This window comes from Aythya marila (genome assembly GCF_965140915.1).
Source record: "Aythya marila genome assembly, chromosome: 12".
NCBI lineage: Eukaryota > Metazoa > Chordata > Aves > Anseriformes > Anatidae > Aythya > Aythya marila.
Window position 1 is genome coordinate 17,454,040 of NC_139053.1, and position 20,578 is coordinate 17,474,617.

Genomic DNA, 20,578 nt, shown 5'->3' on the forward strand with positions numbered 1-20,578 from the left:
ACTGCTGGAAGACATTGCTGGTAGACAAAACCACTAGTGGGACCAGGTGTACTCAGCTGAATATGCTCCAGCATAGTAGCATCTGGCAACAAGAATATTCAGACTGGATATTCTATTCTTACTGCCGTTGCTGATATAAGCTATAAACACATGCCTTAGATTATGATTGTTTCACTGGTGTTCTGTGTTTGATGTGGCATGTGTGAATTCTAACAGTACTTTGCAGCAGAATTGACTGATAGAATTAAAAATACTTAGACTGAGTTCCTGATTTAGGAAATGCATATTTATTATTTGTTTTGGTACTGGCTCAGTCAACAGAGATTTTATCAATTATAGACTGTCTCATTTATTGCCATCAATTATATCCTACACTGAACCTCCATACTGAGAGGTTTATTGGAACTGTTCACATGTATTTAATTTCTAGCTAAGTCCATAGAAACATTATTACTATAATAGTGGATCATTGAAATCAGACAAGTGTGACATGCTTCATGTTGCCCCTCAAAAATTGGGAACTGAGTAAGAGGAGGAGATGTTAAAACTTCAGGTTAAAGTCAGATCTGGCGAAGATTTGACTCGTGTAACACTAAAACTCACAGCTGACAAAATTCCATGTATATGCGAGGTGAGGCTTGAAGCTTTAAGTTACAGGGTTGATTTTAGGCATGACTATTCACAAAACCGTGTAATTAATCAGGAAATCATAGAAAGCCGTACACCAAATGCAAACTCCATTAAGTCAATAGGAGTCATTCCACCGACTTTAATGAGCTTTGAATTTACTCATAAATCTGCCATGAGAAGTGTCCAAATCAAAATTTATTTGAGGGTGACCTTGATGTTAATTGTTAATGCATCCATGTTGTTCCATTGCCAGGAAAACTGAGTGTATTAGTGGGACTGTCATTCAGTATAGTCATTTCTATTGGATGCTATTAGAATCATGTTGATATATACATATAATATTAATTGCATGCAATGTTAGTGGACAGCCACAGTATGCCAGTCATCTTGCTGGTCTATAAGATAGGAAAATGAATTTCTTCAGACATTTTAAATGACACTTGTGCCTTCAGCTGAATCCTTATGATATTAATGTTTTGTTGTGTGTTTGTTTGTTTTTTTGATCAAGCAGTTCTTTAAAGGATTTCAGGTTTCACACTTTTTTTTTTTTTTTTTTTTTTTTTTTAAACACAGATTTTATGTATTGACTGTAAGTACTTAAAGATTATATTTGAAATTTGTAAATACCATAAGGCAGATTCTGTCCAGTCCTATGATATGTAATAAATTTAACATCTGCAAGGAAAGTTCAATAATCTGTTCAGTCATCTGTATCCCAAATGGAAGTACTTACTGTTTTAACATGGGATAACACAGATATAATTGCTGTATCTTCTAGTGGCAGAAAACTATGGAATACTCGAGGTGTGGGATTTTTTGTTTGTTTGTTTTAATTTAACAGCTCTCCTGATTCCTTGTCAGTGCTGCTAATTATTGTGTCTTTTCCTCTAGTTAGCTCTTAATGTGTTAGGCTGTATTTAGGATCTTTTTTTTTTTTTTTTTTTTTAATTGAAAATGTGTTTCAGAACAATTGTGAATTAGATAAGTGACTTTATTGACCTTCAGTCTTTAAGACTATAAAATGAGAAAATAAGGTGAGAGAAATTAATCTTGGTTCTAGACAACAGGAAGATAAAACTCCAGTTTTCAGTGTTAGAGTATGTGTTTAGGAGAATCAAGGGAGAGAGCAAAGACAGATTGGATTTGCATTATTTCTCCTTGGTTTTTCTGTGGCAGTATAGAAAGACTGACAAAGACTGTGACTTGTAAGACATTGTTTATGAATGTTGTAGAAGATATGCCCAAAGAACCAGACAAAATAGAGGTTGGACAAAGAGAAAAAGTGTTATAGTATTGACAGTTTCCATTGTTAAATAATACTGCCTCCAACTTCTGTGTATAAAATGCTCTTTCATTATTGAAAGGTAAGGTGTTTAGATAAAAGGTAATAAGGACTTTTCACTGTTTGCAGGCAGAGACCTCACAATTTTGAAGTTAAGGCCGTCTCACTGTGTTATTGATTTAACAAGTAGATGGTTTAGAATGGAGTTGAGTTTGAGCTCAGTTTCAGGGGGACAGGCAGCAGCATCTTGAGGGACTTGTGTGGCCTGCAGACTGCTCTGCAGAGCTCACTGACTTTGCTTTTCTCTGGAAAGGTAATAAGCAATTCAGCATATACACGTAGGATGTACGATCTTTACCTGCCTTTACCTTATGCTTATCTCCAACAATTTTTTCTGTGCTTTTAACACCTCTGTTATTATCATTTTACATGTCCATAAAGAGTTACTTATAGTCCCTTTCTGATAATGGTGCACTTTTACGCAAATGAAATGTATTTTCTGAAAATATGCCACTGGACTTGTGGTATGGAAGTCCTTTTAGCAGATATCTCTCTCTCTATAGATATATATATAGATATGCTACACAGCTTTTGTGCCAACTAATGAGCATAAATTATAAATTTTTAAATGCTTCTTCCATTTATTGTTAAGCTTAATGCCATTTTAAATTATACCTGAAAATAACAGTAGGTTTTCAAAGCCTTTCTTTAACCTTTAACGTGCCTTAACTTTTATCATGAAACAACAATTAGCTTAAGTCATTCACTGTAGTAGTTCTTTTATTTTGTTTTAAAGCATATTAAGCATGTTTTTATGCCAGAAAATTTCTTTTTCTCATTATTTCATATCTGACACTGTGTTAACAGGAACATGACTTAACAGTGGATATTGATTTGCACATAGTTTTTTCGTTTCACTTTCCTATTCAAAAGGAATCAGTGCTGACAAGTTAATGAACTCCAGCTACAAATACATAGATAAGCCAAGGAATGGGTTTAGTACCTGCCTTGTTCTAATTATGAAAGGTTTTCCTTAGTGACTGTTTCACGCTAACTACAGAGAACTTGGAATAGTCTGTTCTGACAGTAACCATCAACAAAGCAGAGACTATCTGGAGAAATGACATAATAGACAGTTGTTTATGGAAACCTCTTAACAAGTCTAAGTTCATTTATCCCAGTATATTTAAGTCTGTAATGTTTATATGTGGAACACAACGTAGACTGAGCCAAAGGGAACTAAATTCTAAATGTATTTAGTGAGAGTTCATAAAACTATGCTGTATTATAGCTTCTATTTTTAAATTAATTTATTATACAAATGAATCCATTTGGACAATAGAAAAGGAGCTCAGAACTGTAGAACTACTCAGCAGAATTTTCTCTAAATATGCTTGTAAATCTTTTGACTTCATTGTCAATGAATAAATCCTCTAGCTAAGATGTTTTCCCTTGCGTATTGGGTTCTTTTAAAAATTTATATTATTCCAATTTCTATTTTATTGTTGTTTAACACATATAGATTGGTGCTCTCAGACTGGAAGAACTGTAAAACAGGGTAAAATTGTGCTCTCCAGTAACCAATGCCCATCTGTTATGTGTGCAGACTTTGCTGTGGTTGTAGAGGATGAAGAAACCATGGTACTTTGCTGTGGTGTAGATTTACTAGAAGGTAATTCCCCACTGCCTAGGAATTTACTGTTAGGAACTATCTCCATTACCAGCAGTAGTGCAAAGAGTTGTTAATCTAATCAGGGAATTTGGCCACCTAAATCACTAGCAGACTTTTAGAATTAAAGACTTGCTTTCTAAATGTTGGCATGGGTTACAAGACTGAAGAAGTAGAAAGATGGGGAGGCCATTTGACAGAGAAGCTAGATATATTAGCTAGCTTGTGAAGTAAATTTCTTTGGTGACCTTAAAAGGCAGGGAACAGTGCGTTTCATATCTTCCATCATAATTTCTCTTTTCAGAACAGGGTGGAGATGGTCATGGCATTCTGCCCTGAATTCCATATGCACGCCTTGCCAGGGGTTGCTCTGGCAATAGAAATAAACTCTCATCTCCGGGGAATACACTAATGATATTTGGCCAACCAGACAAGAGGCATAAACAAAAGTTTAAAACTGTATTTTCCAAGCTATGTCTGCACAGTATTAGGAGCCGGCTCTGCTTCCCTGTTGTGCTGAAGATGCTGACAGGCAAAGTCAAGGTGCTGTGACTTCTTGACTTCAGAGGGAGCTCTGATTTTTCAGGAGGAGAGCTAGACATGGAGCAGAAGAGAATACCTTTTTCTCCTTTCTGCCCCAAAATAAACAGAACTGAAAACAAAAACTAAGTAACAGCAGTAGCAATAGTATTAGTTATTGAGTAAAACAGGATGAGAGGCTAACAGGTATTTTTAAAATGTACATCCCAATTATTATCCCAGTCTAGCAGCTGGATATACATGGGACAAATCTCAAGCAGGATTAAATTCTTTGTCTTTTTAGTACTGTTCATATTTTCCTAACTTGAGAAAAAGGTGAAATAACAGAAAGATTGATCTTTATTTCAAGATTAAAGCCTCCAAATCTTTTGAGTTGAACTTTACTCACCTCTTTTGAAGAGGTTTGAAAAGCTGTTATGTAATCATATCTTTCATTTTAGCTACAGTTGGAAACAATACCATCAACATATCATAAAAGTACTGTTTTTATTGTGATTCTATTTGTATTGCAAGAGTAAATGTCTCTCAGGACTTCCAGCATAAATTTGCAAGCTCTAAAACTTCATAATTATCTAAACTAAGCCTCAGACAAGCCTATAAAACATTGCAGGTGTTTTATGCAAACGCAAACTTGTGTTTTTGAAGCGTAGCCACAACTGACATGTGCAACAAGGTCACTTAAAGTTTTTGCTGTTTTAAAGGTAATGCTAGTTTCAGTGTATTCCTTGTATTAGTACAGAACAAATGCCTAGATGCATTGGATTTCTAGAGCTGTAAAGTTTAAATGTATTTGCAGTGCAAGTACAGATTTAGTAGAACACAACTAATCTATATTCCTTCATTATTAAATACAAAAATTGAAGTGCATTTGATTCAGAGGAAAAGGAAAGAAGAAAAAGAAAACAAGCTGTCTTGGAGTAATCTTGTTCTAATCCTTGTATCTGTGAAGAAAACAATCTGAAACTGCAGACTTCAACTGAAGTCTCACATAGTCCCAGTGACTGAAGGGGACGTGGATCTCTGAGACCTTGGTGAGATGTCACTGAGATGATGATTTTGCGTCAGTACCCTGACGTTCACGTCAGCAGCTTTAATCGAGCTCTTCTCTGCATTTATTTGCTGTAAAGAGTCCTACAGCATTGATAAATTGTGTTTTCATGTTTTCTTTCAGGCATGATGCTTTAGAAGTGCACATCAAAGTTTTGTGGGCCACCTTAGTGGCTCATCACACTGTTCAAGGAGCACAGTGTTGCCAGAATTAGAAAGGAGTAACAAGAAGGAATCCCATTTGGACAAATTTTATAGGAGAGAAACTGAGAAAAGAGTTAGGGGTTAGTGAAGAGGATGGCTGGGAGATAATAATAAGATAAATGTGGTGGACAGATGTCATAGAGGACACTGACTTTTTTATTATAAGTAGATAGTAGGCGGGAAATCAGAACTCAAAACCAACAGCAGCAGCTGCAACAACAACAAACAAATGGAAAATAATAATAATAACAAAAAAGCTGTATCTATTCTTACAGGTTTCCTCAAATTGTTCACACCCCTTTCTCAATATCAGTTTCTCTTTGGAGCCTGTAGCACGAGTCTCATAAAACTTCGCTAAGATTATAATGCAATACCTTGGCACCAATCTCTCTTGTTTATGTGGCCATTAGTTCAAAGCCACAGACAAGCAATTTATTGGGTATGAAAAATGTCACCTATGGCACCCTCATTTGCATCTGAAAATTGATTTTTGTCACACTGGGATTTTAGGACAACCTTTTTTGGCAGCCAACGTTGCCACAAAGCATAATAAAAATAATTATGTGACCACAAAAGCAGGTAAGGTGCACTGTAAATTTTAAGTCTCTACAGGGTTGTAGTTGGCAAGGCATTGCTGATGAGATTGTGAGAGAGTTACCTGTGGTAATCTTTCTTGATGATTTAATATTGACACCTAAACTTAAAACATAACTTCTGATTGCTAGCAAAGTGTGTAACAACATAATGGTACTTGATTATGTTTAGTCAAACACTCCAGGATGATAGCAGAATATTAGAAATGCCAGCTGAACAATTGATGAACTATTAATTAAGATTTCTAAAGTGATAATTACTGAGACACAAACAAGGAATGTTTGTGAAGAAAGTACTATAAAACACCTTTTGATGATCAGTTAAAACATATAATCTACTTAGCATTTTTGTAAGTGCTAAGTTAATTCATTTTTCATTTTCTGATGTATTTGGCTCTTAGAGTCTGCCAAGTTTTTGTCTCTTCACTGGTGAGACAGTTAATTTACATAGGAAGATGTCATTGTCCGTTGTGATACTGAAAAATCCTATTAATTATCACTGTTAAGTTTCTCAAATGCTTTCATTAGTTATTTTGGCAAAACAATTCCCCAGGGTAAGATATATTTATATAACAAATTCCACTAAAGCCGAACCAACCATAAATGGATTATGCAAACTTGTTTCCTTTCTTGTAGATAAATTGTTTTACAGCAGTGTTCATTATAAGAAAGTTCTTTGCCCACTGTAGTACTTTATCAGCTCAGAATAATCTACAGCTTCAGTTTCAATGGTAAAAAGACACCATTCTTTAATATGAATGCAGCTTTTAATCTTAGCTCAGGATGTTGGTTCTTTTCTTTCTTTCTTTTTCTGCCTTATTTAAAAGACAGGCAAAGGATGGCAGTTTATAAGCTCATACTCCTTACACCAAGTTTCTGTATGCAGCTATGAAGGGAGCAATATACTATTGAAAATGAATGAGCATGATCTGACTGAAATGCATGTTGGAGAAAGGCAGGAGAAAAAAGTGAAAACTGACTCTTATTTAAAGGATGTGTAAGTTTTTACACAATTGGATGCATGTGGTGGAGAAATTTGGGTTTATAGAAGAGGTTGTTTTTGCTAAAATCAAAATTTATACCTTTGTTTTCTAATCAAATTCATATTCAGTATTTTAATACTTCATTAATAACACTGGCATTCAGCTGAATATGGAGAGAAATGCTGACAGAGTGACAACACTTCTGGCTGTTTTTGTGGAATGCCTTTACTTGGATTTATGAGATAGGCTGTTAAACAGTAAGCAGCGGCTGTGCATACATATTTCACATTCACCCAGTGCTGTTTCTGCTAGCAGAAGGATTTGAACTTAATCATGGGTTAGTCACAGTCCTCCCAAAACTAAGCCTGTTTTAAATCATGGGTGGCACAAATATTTTGCACTGATGTCAGGCTTCAGCTGTTAGGCACACTTGCTTCCTTTGGCGCTCACTGGCATTGGCCTCCTGCAGAGCTGCTGGCTTGATGGAGAGTACCAGGAATTTTGTCTGTCTTTGCCTAATTGGCGGTGAGATGAGACCTTGGCTATCACATTATAAAGTCTGGAGAAAACTCAGATATATTTTCTTCTTTGCAAATGGGTTGATTGCCCCTCAGTCCTTACAGCTTGGGTTTAAATATTTACTGAAATAATGATGATTACTGTTGTTTTCTAAGTTTCTCTCCATCGTTTTAATTGTCTTTTCTCCTTCAGGGTTTATTATGTTTGGTCTTTGCAACTTTGGCCATATTTTGAATGTAGACTTTATGGTTTGCAGCAGTAGCCTGAGGTAGTTTGAGAGTGTGTTCAGTAACATAGTTTCACCATATTTGGTTCTCTCCAATGGCAAGAAGCAGCCTCTGCTAGCAAAACTCTATATTTAGTTTTGAATGAATGATTTTGCTTTTATAAATCACTTGTTTCAGTAGAGAATAGGAATCATTGCTACTGGAGCAGAAACGCTTAGGCAAATACAAAACCAAAAAGGTGTGAATTTCAATGTTTCTCATACTGATCACATTAGCAGAAAATAATAATAATAATAAAATCTATTAAGTTTGTATACCATCTACAATGAAATACCAGGAAATACTTTTTCAGCATTATTGAATGAGGCATGGTTGTTATGAACAATATGAGCAGGACTTCTTGTTTCTTTTTCTTTGCTCAAAGTTCAGAAAAAGGCAAATAACTATCTATACAAGAGTGAAAATAGTAATCCCTGGAAAGTACTGATCAATAGGAGATAAATTAATAATTTCTATATAGATAACTAGTAAAGGAATTACTGCATAGGTTCTATCTGATATTATAGCAAGACTCTTCCAAAGTTTCAACCTGTTCTTTATTTTCTTCATGTTTCTGTGAATGATGTCTTAGCCAAGTAAGATCCCTAGGCCACTCTCTCCACTGATTCTTGCTCTTCCTTTATTTTTAATGCTTATGTTTTTTGCTTTTGCATAGTATGTCACTAGTTTTCCAAGTGGCACAGACATTATTTGCCCTGTCAAGTCTTTCAGATCACCAAGATAACCTTTTTGTTTTCATCTTGTGCTGTAAATGTAATAAATCAAATCCTTGCCAAAAGCAAGTTTTGAATTTTATATCATGAAATTTGCATTTCATGCTCTGTTGCTTATTCACAGAAGCCCTCCAATCTGAAAAGAAAAATAATACCACATGGCTTGTGTATCTAATACAGACAAATGTTTCCAAGCAACTGCCTGAGCAATCTGAAGATCAAAAATTACTCATCTGAGAAACTTGCATATCATGGTAGATAATGTATTTATTCACAGATTTCAAGGTCTGTTAGTGGACAGTTTGTAAACTGAGACAGGGCCAAAAATGTATCCAATTATCAATGCTGTAATTTATTAACCTCTATTAGATAAATTCAGCGAAATAGAACTATTTTAAGTTAAGAGACTCTGATATTGTGTTTCACTCCACTTTGAAATGTTCAGGAAATAGCAATCACAACCTTAAGCACTAAGCTGATAGCTTGATTTTGCTGTAGGGCTACATTCATATACCAAAGGGAATGGTGCAAAGAAAGTTGAATAACAGCGTAGAATTAGTATTTTTTTTTTTACATTCTTTGGAAACTCTGCACTTTATAAATGCAACATGCTGTGCATAATCTGATGTACACAATGGGTTTTCAGTCACTTTTTAAAGTAGGACATTTGTACTTGGCATGTGTGACAAGAACTGAAGAATTTATTTTATGAATTCACAGTGCTATTTAAATACAGCCCATTCAAGGTTCTTCTGGGGCTAGCTGCATGATGGATAATTATGAGGAGTAGAGAGATTTTGCTGATTTAGCTCAAGCTGTGAGTACTCAGGTTTTTAATTCTGGAATTCTTCTGTTTAGATTCCAGTATGTCAGCAAAGGCGGCAGACATCACAGGTCTCACTGAATGACTTCACTGCTTTTGGAATAAGATGTTGTGTTAGATAAAAGTAGAACTTACTTGATAAGACTGAACAAATATGAAATATGAACAAAATGTTTGCAAGCAAAGTAGATATTAGATGTATAATATTCTGCTTTAGCCAGTGCTCAGGCTTATGAATGCATCCCTTCTCAGAAAGACACTGGATTAGAAATTGCGATCTGAATGGAGTTTTTAGATCTGTGGGGTGTAAGTGCTGAAATAATGTGATCCACTGGAAAGTCTCTGGAGGCAACTGTTAAAACGGAAAATGCTGATTCTATATATCTTCTCTGTTCCCTGTCATTACTTTGAACAATGGACTGTCTGTCTGTATTCAGTCACTACTCTGTAGTTGATAAAGGGCTATGGAGTGTTCTCACCCTACTCTAAAACTTGTGAGAGTATTATTTATTTTTAACATTCTTGGATGCTGTGTCCCACTGACCAGAAACCCACAGCAGGTAACCAACAGTCAACCCTACAAAAACAAGTTAGTAGAAGTAGCAGTGACGTTGCAGAACAGATGGCATGCAGGAAGGTTGGATCTGTCTCCTCTTGGCCAGGAAACTTGAATAAGACCTGTTTACTTGGTGTTTTGTGTAGGTGGTGACTGTTCTTATCCCATGGAGATATGTAGTTAAAAGTCAACAGGTATGAAGGAGGGAATATTTGTATGCTACTATGGCTGCAGGTTGCTAGGGCAAAATGCTCAGATCCAAACATATGAATTTGAATGATATATGGTATTGCACTATCAGTGTCACATCTCATGTATTGTAAAGCTGCACTTGACTTTAGTTTCAGCTGTTATAATCCGGGGGGGGGGGGGGGGGGGGGCGGGGAGAAGCAACTGCAAACTTCAGTAACCTGTAATTGTTGCCATTTGATTTTTTTTTTTAATTATTATTATTACTTTTTTTTTTCTTTTTCTCATGAAGTATGGGCATTGTCCTGTGAATTTAATCACACCATTATAGTGGGAACAAAGAACACAGGAGTTTAGGGAGTAAGAATAAGTGTCTAAAAGACACTACTCCACAGTCTCTTACTTGTATCACAGAACAGAATTAAGCTTCTGATATCGGACACTTACTGTCTGTTAATTCGTTTGTATTGAAGAATAAAAATACAACCCAAATTGTGAAGTGGATTAATACACTACCATTTTGGCTCTTTGCACTCAGTTAATGCTTGTTAATTAATTTGGTCTGAGTAGCTGGACCAAGCTGTGAAGTGGATTAATGTACTAACATTTCGACCAAATTTCAAATCTAGTTTGGTGAATGAGAATTTTTGCCTTAGCTTGGATCTAAGTGGGCATTTTGTCTTCATCACAGACTACCACTCCATTTGTCAGTCTGGCAGCTCCTGTATTGGAAAGCACAAGAATGCCAGCTTTGTAGAGCACCATGCATGCATAGTAAAGTCAAATAGAATATATCCAGGCTTTTTTTTTTTTTGAGTTTTGTTGTGCAGATCTATGATCTCAAAATAATTCATTCCTGCACTGCAATCTCATATAATATATTATTTTTGCTAGTAGTCAATATAAACCTGATCTAATGGAGAGGAGGAAGAAATTGCTGTGGGCATTGCAGCATTACATTACATGAAGGAATGTACCAATACTAATGGAAAGAAAAGTGTTGAAACTCCCTTCCAGATAAATAGTCCTTGATTACTTCAAGAAGAAACAGACCTCTCAGATTCTGAATAAAACGTGTCTTATTTTTCAGCATAAGGTAACTGGCAGATTTTTGCAATACACATGACCACATCTTCTATATGTAATCTGCTGTGCAAAGAAAGTGATTGATCTGGGTGTGTCCAACCGCCTGCAGTTGCAGAGTTTAAGCTGCTAAAATGTACAAAGTATGGTTGTAGCACATATAATTTGTGAAAAATTTTCTGAGTTTTGTGAAATTGCAGACCAAGGGCCAAAAAGTTCATTTTCCCCTCCGAGAATTTTATGGGATGGAAAAATGGCAGGAGAAAATTGGGTTCAGTGTGTATTATGGTGGGATTTCTCCAGCTCCTGCATGATATATAGTACATATAAATCTATTCTTTGCTGCAGTACTTCATGCATGTCTTGTCAGCTTCTAATGAGAAAGACAGGGGTTAAAATAAAAGGCATCATGAGGGGCCGCTGCATTCTTTCCTTGAATGAGTTGAAGAACCTGTGCCAAAAGTGTTCCCAAACCTACAAGGATTTCAGAACTTTTGATACTGGATATGCTTTCTGTGAGGGACTGGAACTGGTTATTTGATAAAGAAATAGGAAATAGGTGAAATAGGAAAGCTTTGGAGGTGTAATGCCCAGAAGGATATTGCTGAAGAAAAATGCCTAAGAGTATACATGTACATAAAATAAAAAAGGCATTCCGTTAAACAAAAATACAAATTTTAGATAACTTCATTTGGGTAAAGTTGTATGATCAAGTTTCAAGAGAAACAATTTCAAAATGAATGTTAAAGGATGAGCATTTTCCAAAAGAAAACAAGACTCATAGAATGACACTGATACCTGGAGCAAGAGAAAGTGAGGGGTGTTATCTGGGATTGTGGGAGGTGTTCAGGAAATATAGAAGGATCATGCAGAGTTTAAAGAATAACAAAGTAAATAATCAATGTTTTGAATCAGATTATGGGTTGTTTTGTTGGTGGAGTGGGGATAATGAAGAAACTGAACAACAGCAAAGAATACGTGGTGATAGAGCTTGAAAATTTTGTTTGTTGAGGTAGCAAGACTGAAAAGACTGTAATCACAGCTTGGAGCCTTGGAGGGGATAGGAAGAAGTGTGTTTTATGCACCCATTCAGATATGGGACCAGGACTGCAGCCACTAGATCTATTAAACAGCATACATGATTTTAGCACACAGTATTATTGCTTTAGGGTATGATGAAATTGCTTTTGTGCAGCACTGTTATAATGCAGTGAATTTCATAGCATTTGAGCAATCCAGAACATGGGTATAAAATGTGTTAGTTTTCTTCCACATACTTACATCTCACTGCCCTGAAGCAACAGATAGAAAGCTGTTTTTCCAAGGTGGGACAACAACTGCTATGAATAGGACTAATTTTTTTGTGAGAACTAAAATTTCTTTATTAGGAATTGTCCCTATATCCCAGTACTGAAACATGAAACAGCTTGCTCATGGCTGCTCGTCCTGTTCCAAATTTGTATTTGTATCAATTGTCTGCTACTGATGTACAGATTTTGTGGTCTTTTATAGGCTAGTGCCCCAAGACAGTTCATCTTTGATTCATTTATCATGCCTTAGAATCAAGATGTGTTTTCTATATGTTTTTTCTCCTTCTCACTCTGGAGATTAGGGTGTTTTCATCATGCCTGAAGCTTGATGGAGTTAAAGGGAAGCTCTTATATTATGAGTCTTCCAATATGAGTGAAGAAAGGAGTCTGTTCAGTGGGTAGGAATATGAAAAGTAGGAAGTTAAGGCTTTGTGTCCATGCTGTGCAATAAATTTTCCATGTGGTTTTGGTTAATTCTCAAAAGGATCAGTTTTCTGAAAGGTTTAAATTGCTTCAGAACTCCAGCATGTGTCTAGTACTATTTTCAATAGCAGTTTGGTATCTTACTTCAACAGGCAATACTTTCATTAAAAGCAAAACAAAATGCAGAGAAAACAAACAAAAACCTACCACCTGTTTTCAAAGGTAAAGTTTTGTAATAGGACACTTTCTTCAGGCCGGATGCCTTGGCAAAGGCATCAGCAAGTGTTTTCTGTATTTCAGTTACATTTACTTAAGGTGCTGAAGGTTTTGGGACATGTTTCACAATTTTTTATTTTTTGGCATGCTATAAAATCACTCTTCTTTGTTTGCTTTGCAACTGGTGTAAGCACAGTAGAGGTGGGGAGAAGGCTATTTTTAATGGTGATAAGTGATGTGTTGTTAATGTACCTTGGTGAAGACAGAGGCATAAGGTCAGCCGTTGTCTTTTTCTGTAAGCCCATATTTGCAATGTTTTTGACAGATGCAGTCAGTCAGAGCTTGTTTGGTTGCTTGTGTATAAGGGGTATCTCATTATATTTAATGAGCAGTGTGGAACTGGTATGAGATTTTCTGAAAGAGGGGGTGATTCACATATGGTTCAAAATGCAAATAACACCCACTAAATGACGACAAGAAAAGTCTGGAATGTTAATTTGAAATAAATAAATAAATGCTTGATTGCCAGTTCTGTATTTTTCTCAGAACAGGTAACTCCTATGGTTAATGTGTACAGAAAGGAAAGTTAACGGCAGTCAGTCCATTATGATCCTAGAAAACCTTTCCCCTGACATAGAATAAGGCAGGTGTGAAGATAAATGAAACTTATACTTGAATAGAGACGGGGCTTTTCCACCACAAAAGATGCTGCAGAGGTTCAATAGAATGTATCATTTCATAAAACAAAAGTTCAGATTTGTCTCCATGATAGTTTACATTATTTGTCACATACGCATTACAAAAATACATCAGAACAAATTAGCATTAAAATAGCTGTGATTTACACATTACCAAATGTTTAAAAAAATAAATAAATAATAATTTTATTATTATTGACTCCTCTGAAGATAAAGTAACTTCCATCCTATAAAAATACATATAACACAGCTAAATGAATCTACAGTAGCAAAGCTGTAGTCTGAGACTATGAAGCACCTATAAAGTTAAGGGTATATTGGCTAGACTAAGGATCTGCTGTTAGGTAGCAATCAGAGCGGTAGAAATACCTCCCCCCCCACTTAAATCAAGTTACCGTAGCAATTTCCATTACTCAGATGTCATATCTGGCCATGCTGGAAGTTCTGAGGTAACTGAATCTCCTTAGCATGCTACATTTTGGCCGTATTTGTTCTTTTAAATTATAAAGTGTGATTTTTTTTAGCATGACATTTATGAGTATTGAGGACAGACTACTTTTGAGCAGATGTTTCTGTATATGTTATTGACCTTAACAATTCTCAGTTTTATTTGATTTAATGATTTACTGGTGGTAAGCATTTGTTCTTTGAATTGCAAGTAAAGTTCAGCATATTTCTTAGTTTTTTGTATTGTTAAAAATATGAGAAAATATTTTTGATGTATTTATTTGAGAAATCATTAATTCTGCTGTTAATACTGTTGATAATAACAATAATCTGATAGAATTCACTTATAATGAACTTATGAGACATTAAGTAAGAATTGCAGCACAAGTCTGAAATGCCAGCTGAGAATTGTATAAAAATATTTTTTAAGTTGATCTGCGTGCAATTTTATTTTCTGTCATCTTAAGCAGTCTTATTAGTAGAAAGACTGATACACCACTGAATACCACATCCCAATTGCCATTTCAGATTAATTTCGTTTGCAGTGAGCACCCATTTACTTTTGTTTATTTTTGGAGTAGTACTTGGGATTGATCCCATTTAATACCATCAAGCTTAGCATATAAAACCAACAAAATGGCAAGAAACTCGGCCACTTTTCTGGTCACCATCGTGGGTTACAAATTGCTACTCCAGTGATGTTTCCAACACTTTTTGTGACGAATCGATAAGTATTCAGCCACCTTATTCCCATGACAAGTTCTAATGAAATTTTCTTTGCTAAGACTAATGGTGCCTGCTACTGGATAGTGACTAGGCCATTCATTCAAATATTCAAGAAGTGCAATGACCCCAAGAACCCCTTGCGAGAAGAAAGGGAGAGAAAAAAAAACACACAAAACAAAACAAAAACAAACAAAAAAAAAAAGCACCAAACAATCAATAAACAAACAACAGACTGGAGAGTTCTCAAGGGAACTGAAGAAATTCATACTTGTGTAGCATCACAGGTTGGGCAGACTGACACCTTTCACTAAGCTAAATGTTAGCAAAATGAGGTGGCTTTGTTGCTTCCTTAACTTGAATAGGGAATTGAGATTTGTTACCAGTGAATCAGTGAACAGTGTTGCCTTGTTGAGTTATGAACTATTGCTGTTAAAAGTACTGATTCCGTGTCTAGAAAGGGAATTTAATAAAATGAAAAATAGGTCTAAAAACTAGTTATGAAATTTTGAATTGGACAATGAAATGATAGTTAGATGATAATCAGGAAAATAGCAGCATAGGCCTGACAGGGCAATTAAACAGTGAAAATAAAGAACCTGGGAGGATTTTTCTCCTACCACTTTTTTTTTTTTTTTTTTTTTTTTAATTGCAATCAGAGAAACGGAATTTATATTTCTGCTGCACTCTTCTTAGAAAGGCCTATACTTATTATGACATATATATTTTCTTTAAACCTTTTCTTATGGATGGATGTTTTTGGAAGCACACCTTTCTTAGGCTTCTGTTTGTCGCACAAAGCAGCAGGAGTAGGAGAAGCAGTCAGCCATCACAGCCATTGTCTCTTCAGGTGCTGGTTGAACCCCATGTTTGTGGGCTCTCCAGACTGATGACTCCAGACTCCAGGCACAGAAGCACTTGTCTGGAGCCATTGATGCTAGAAAGATGTGGTAGACGCTGTAGTCTCTGATGAGCTAGGTCCAGCAAAGATCACAGAAAACTGTGTGTGCTTCACTTCAGTCAAAGGCCAAAAGGAGGCTCCTGTAATTCTAGCTTGATATGAAGCAAAACTTCCAACTCCTTTTGGAGTGATTTCATATGCCTTGTGATTTGCTTCTTTAAGAAATTGTAAGTGAATTCAGTAAAAATGCTTATGTATGCAAAATATCCTCCTTTGGATGGGAATCTTTTCAGTGTTTTGACTGTTGAATCAGGTGTTAAATGCACATGCACTTTCAAATTTCTTGGTTTCTGTCATATATACTGGTTGAGGATAAAGCCATCAGTTGCCATCTGCTTGGCATTAAGCAAAATCTTCTGTTTCCCTCTTCAGAAATGGGGCAAACATTATGAACTAGTATAGGAATAAACGTGATACAAGGATCTAAATACGTGTCATACTCATTTCCAATGACAATGCATCTGGGAGGTTACCCGTACATTTTTGTGAGCTGAAGAGAAACCATCAATGTAGTAGTTAGCATAAGTCAGAAGTGTGATCATTTTAGCACTGCTGCAGTTGATCTAAGGAACTGATATTCCCTCTCAGATATACCAGTAGTCATTTTTCCTCCTGTCCTTAGCAGCGTCACAGATCCATGCCAGCCAAACTGCTGTGCTTATAGCGTAAGTGATTTTGAAAGCTGCTCTGTGCATTTGCCTTTGGACAGAATTCAGCTCTTTCCTTTTTATTTGACACTTCAAATGTTTTTGCCTTGAACTTTCTCATGAATTTTTATTGGGGAAAGTTCTTTTGAAAGACAAAAATAGGGACCCAAGTGACCTTCAGACCAAAAGATTACAGAGAAGTGGCAAAGCCTTTGGGAGAGATGGGAACTCCAAATCAGGGTGAGCCTCAAAAGGTTATGAAAATTGGCAAAATCGTGAGAAGGGATTCTCTGCATGGTTCTCACTGCTCTTTGACTTTACTGTGTCTAAAGCTGACAGTTGTAGGCTTGTTTCCCTAGCTGCTGCTTGTCATCAAATTTGCAAAGTCACACTAAAGCTAGTAGATGTAAATCAGTGTTCTGGCTGTGATATACTCACTAGATGGAAGGCATCTATGCAGGTGGCAGCAGAGCAGCCTGTGGAGTTCTTGACTGATGTTCAGATCATGCTATCAAGAAACCTCATTCATCTTTGCAGTTTTATAAAAATATAGCATAGAGATGAAGCTGTCCTTAGGTTATAAAGTAGCAGCTATTAAAACAAAAACTTGGATTCCAGAACTGACTGAAAAATTATTGTATTAAGAAAGGGGAGAAAAGTGTATGGTAGGACGTAACTACCTTATTGAAATTAGACATTTCTTTCACCCTATGATTTGTTTTGCAAAATTGTCATGACAACCTGAACAAATTGTAGTGATCTAAACCTTTTCCAGTTTCAAAATTAATTCCCAACACAGTACAAATTGGTGCACTTTTTTATTATTATCTTTTTTAAGAAAGGTGTCTGAGTCAAGGTGAGAGCTCTGGGAGATGGGAAGAGGCTGTCTTTGACCTCGGTAGCTGCTGAGTGTGCTTGGAGAAGAGGTTTGTGGAGGCTGGAGGATGAAGCAAAAATGAAGAAAATGGCCTCCGGAAAGCTGCAGTTTGTGCACTGAGAAATGATGGGGAGGGAAGGCAGAGGTGTGATGGACAGAGTTTTCCAAGGGCTAGAGGCCACTCTGAAGAGTTAGGTGTAGCTCATAACGTGCTGAATTGCCTGAAGCTCAGCTGGAACTAAATACCTCAGAAAATGCAATGGGAAAAGAGCAGGCTTGTGTATAAACCACTTCTATTACTGTTCTTTCAGATACAGTAGCATGAAGTTTTCACTATGTAAAAGAAACCCACTGTCTGATATTCTGTGTTGCACTGAGTTTTGGTGCCCATTGCTTTTTAACTTACAAGTTTTTGGTCCTTTTTGAGAGATCACTATCTGGGGACAGTCTCAGCAAATCACCTGTAAGTTCTGTTTGACCTGAAGTGTGGACTGAGAAATGGCTGACTATAGAGGTGACTTGAAATGTGATAATGGAAAAATTATCTAAAACATTTAAAGTGTGGCTTTTTAAAGGTCGTATGGAAGTATTTGAGGGAAGCCAAACCTTGTCTAAGATTTATGAGTTAAGCAGTCCTCTTGTTAGGAAGGTAGACACACTTAAGTTTAAAACTAGTCAGTAGGAATACAAAATGAATACGGCCTGTCCACTGTTATTGTCATAAGTGGAATAAATCAACAGTTTTAAATAGTTTGATATGTTATCACTAATCACTGGAAAACACATAATATAAAACTTAGAACATGGCAGTTCATGTTCATTTTACCTGAAGATATAGGGATTGGAAATAACAAATGCTATTTTGAAAGTCATTGTACTTGGTCTTTTTCTTTTTTAGGAAATTTTTAAGATAGAAAGCAACCTTGGAATTCCAAGACAAAAAAGGGCTATTTTGGCAACTCCGATATTAATTCCAGAAAATCAAAGACCACCATTCCCCAGATCTGTTGGCAAGGTAAGTCATCAAATAATAGAGTCAATTTTTTATGTTAAGTAATCAATGTATTTCTCTTAAAACGTTGTGATGCCTATCAAATTGGTAGTAATATCCCAGACAAAATTAAGAAGCTTAAAGCTGAACAGAATGGATATTGTATAGACAGGTGAACATGGCTTTGTATTCATGGGAGACCTTAATAGCATACATTCTAGTAAAAAAGTATTAATTGAGACTGCTATCTGCAACAGAGGTTACTGTGTATCTACGTGTGAGGCTGGGGCTGAAATCTAGGCCAGAAATGCCATGAAGAATATCCTACTGCATAGTGTGGATTATCTTGTGTCTATTCTTAACACTTGGTAGGAATTCAGAAGTCATGAAATAGAAAAATGTCCTAAGTTCATGTCCTTAAATTCATTTCTAGCATCCAAAGACTAAGCAAGTTTTTGCAGACATTTTCAGTTTGATTTTTTTGTTTGTTTGTTTGTGCTTTTTGTTTTGTTTTGTTTGTTTGTTTGTTTGTTTGCAAAGGTCTGAAAAAGAGGAAAGTTTCTCTTGTGTCTGCAGGAAGGTTTTATGAATGAGAGTTCCAACAACACGTTTGGTGGCTAGAAAATGTGACACCCATCTACAAGAAGGGCCGGAGGGTAGACCCAGGGAACTATTGGCCTGTTAGTTTGACCTCGGTGCCAGGGAAGCTCATGGAGCAGATTATCTTGTGTGTCATTATGTGGCAGTTGCAGGGCGATCAGGCCCAGTCAGCATGGGTTTATGAAAGGCAGGTCCTGCTTGACGACCCTGTTCTCCTTTGATGATAAAGTGACGTGCTTGGTGGATGAGGGAAAGGCTGTGGATGTGGCCTACCTTGACTTTAGTAAGGCCTTTGACACCATTCCCCACAACATTCTCCTCAAGAAACTGACTGCTCACGGCTTGGACTGGCGCACGCTTCACTGGGTTAAAAACTGGCTGGATAGCGGGGCCCAAAGAATCGTGGTGAATGAAGTCAAATCCAGCTGGAGGCCGGTCACTAGTGGTGTCCCCCAGGGCTCAGTACTGGGGCCAGTCCTCTTTATCAACGATCTGGATGAGGGGATCGAGTGCACCCTCAGTAAGTTTGCAGATGACACCAAGTTAGGTGTGTGTGTCAATCTGCTCAAGGGTAGGAAAGCTCTGCAGGAGGATCTGGATAGGCTGCACCGATGGGCTGAGGCCAACTGTATGAAGTTCTACAAGGCCAAGTGCTGGGTCCTGTACCTGGGGCACAACAACCCCAAGCAGAGCTAAAGGCTGGGAGATGAGTGGTTGGAAAGCTGCCTGGCAAAGAATCTGGGAGCACTGGTTGATAGTCGGCTGAATATGAGCCAGCAGTGTGCTCAGGTGGCCAAGAAGACCAACAGCATCCTGGCTTCTATAAGAAGCAGTGTGGCCAGCAGGTCTAGGGAAGTGGTTGTCCCCCTGTACTTGGCTCTGGTGAGGCTTCACCTCAAGTACTGTGTTCAGTTTTGGGCCCCTCACTACAAGAAGGATGTGGAGGTGCACAAGAGATTCCAGAGAAGGGCAACGAAGCTGGTGAGGGGCCTGGAGAACAAGTCTTACAAGGATTGGCTGAGGGAGCTGGGCTTGTTCAGCCTGGAGAAAAGGAGGCTCAGGGTACCTCTCTATAGGTACCTTAAAGGAGGTTGTAGCGAGGTGGGGGTTGGTCTGTTCTCCCACATGCCTGGCAGGACAGGTTGAGGGAAAATGGGCTAAAGTTGCTCCACGGGAGGTTTAGGTTGGATATTAGGAAATACCTCTTTACCGAAAGGGTTGTTAGGCATTGGAATGGTCTGCCCAGGGAAGTGGTTGAGTCACCATCCCTGGAGGTCTTTAAAAGACGTTTAGATGTAGAGCTTGGTTTAGTGGAGTGATGTTTTAGAGATGGTTTAGTGGAGGACTGGTTAGTGTTAGGTCAGAGGTTGGACTAGGTGATCTTGAAGGTCTCTTCCAACCGAGACGATTCCGTGATTCTGTGAACCCCTTTTCCAGAACTTCAGATATACAGCTAGAATACAAAATCATTCAAATTGAAAAAGAAAATAACTATTAAAATGGCTACTTAGGCAACATAAGTTGTAATTATATTAATATATTTTGCACAATGGCAATTCTGAAACAG

The 20,578-nt window shown here is 37.0% G+C and overlaps 1 protein-coding gene across 1 annotated transcript in view; it reads left to right on the forward strand.

The window, feature by feature from the left end:
- CDH13 (cadherin 13) overlaps positions 1-20,578 on the forward strand; it is a 489,121-nt gene that overhangs the window by 173,619 nt on the left and 294,924 nt on the right. Inside the window, exon 4 of the mRNA XM_082770306.1 lies at positions 18,319-18,435. Within this exon, the coding sequence (XP_082626432.1) occupies positions 18,319-18,435 (117 nt within the window). The remainder of the gene's footprint in view (positions 1-18,318; positions 18,436-20,578) is intronic.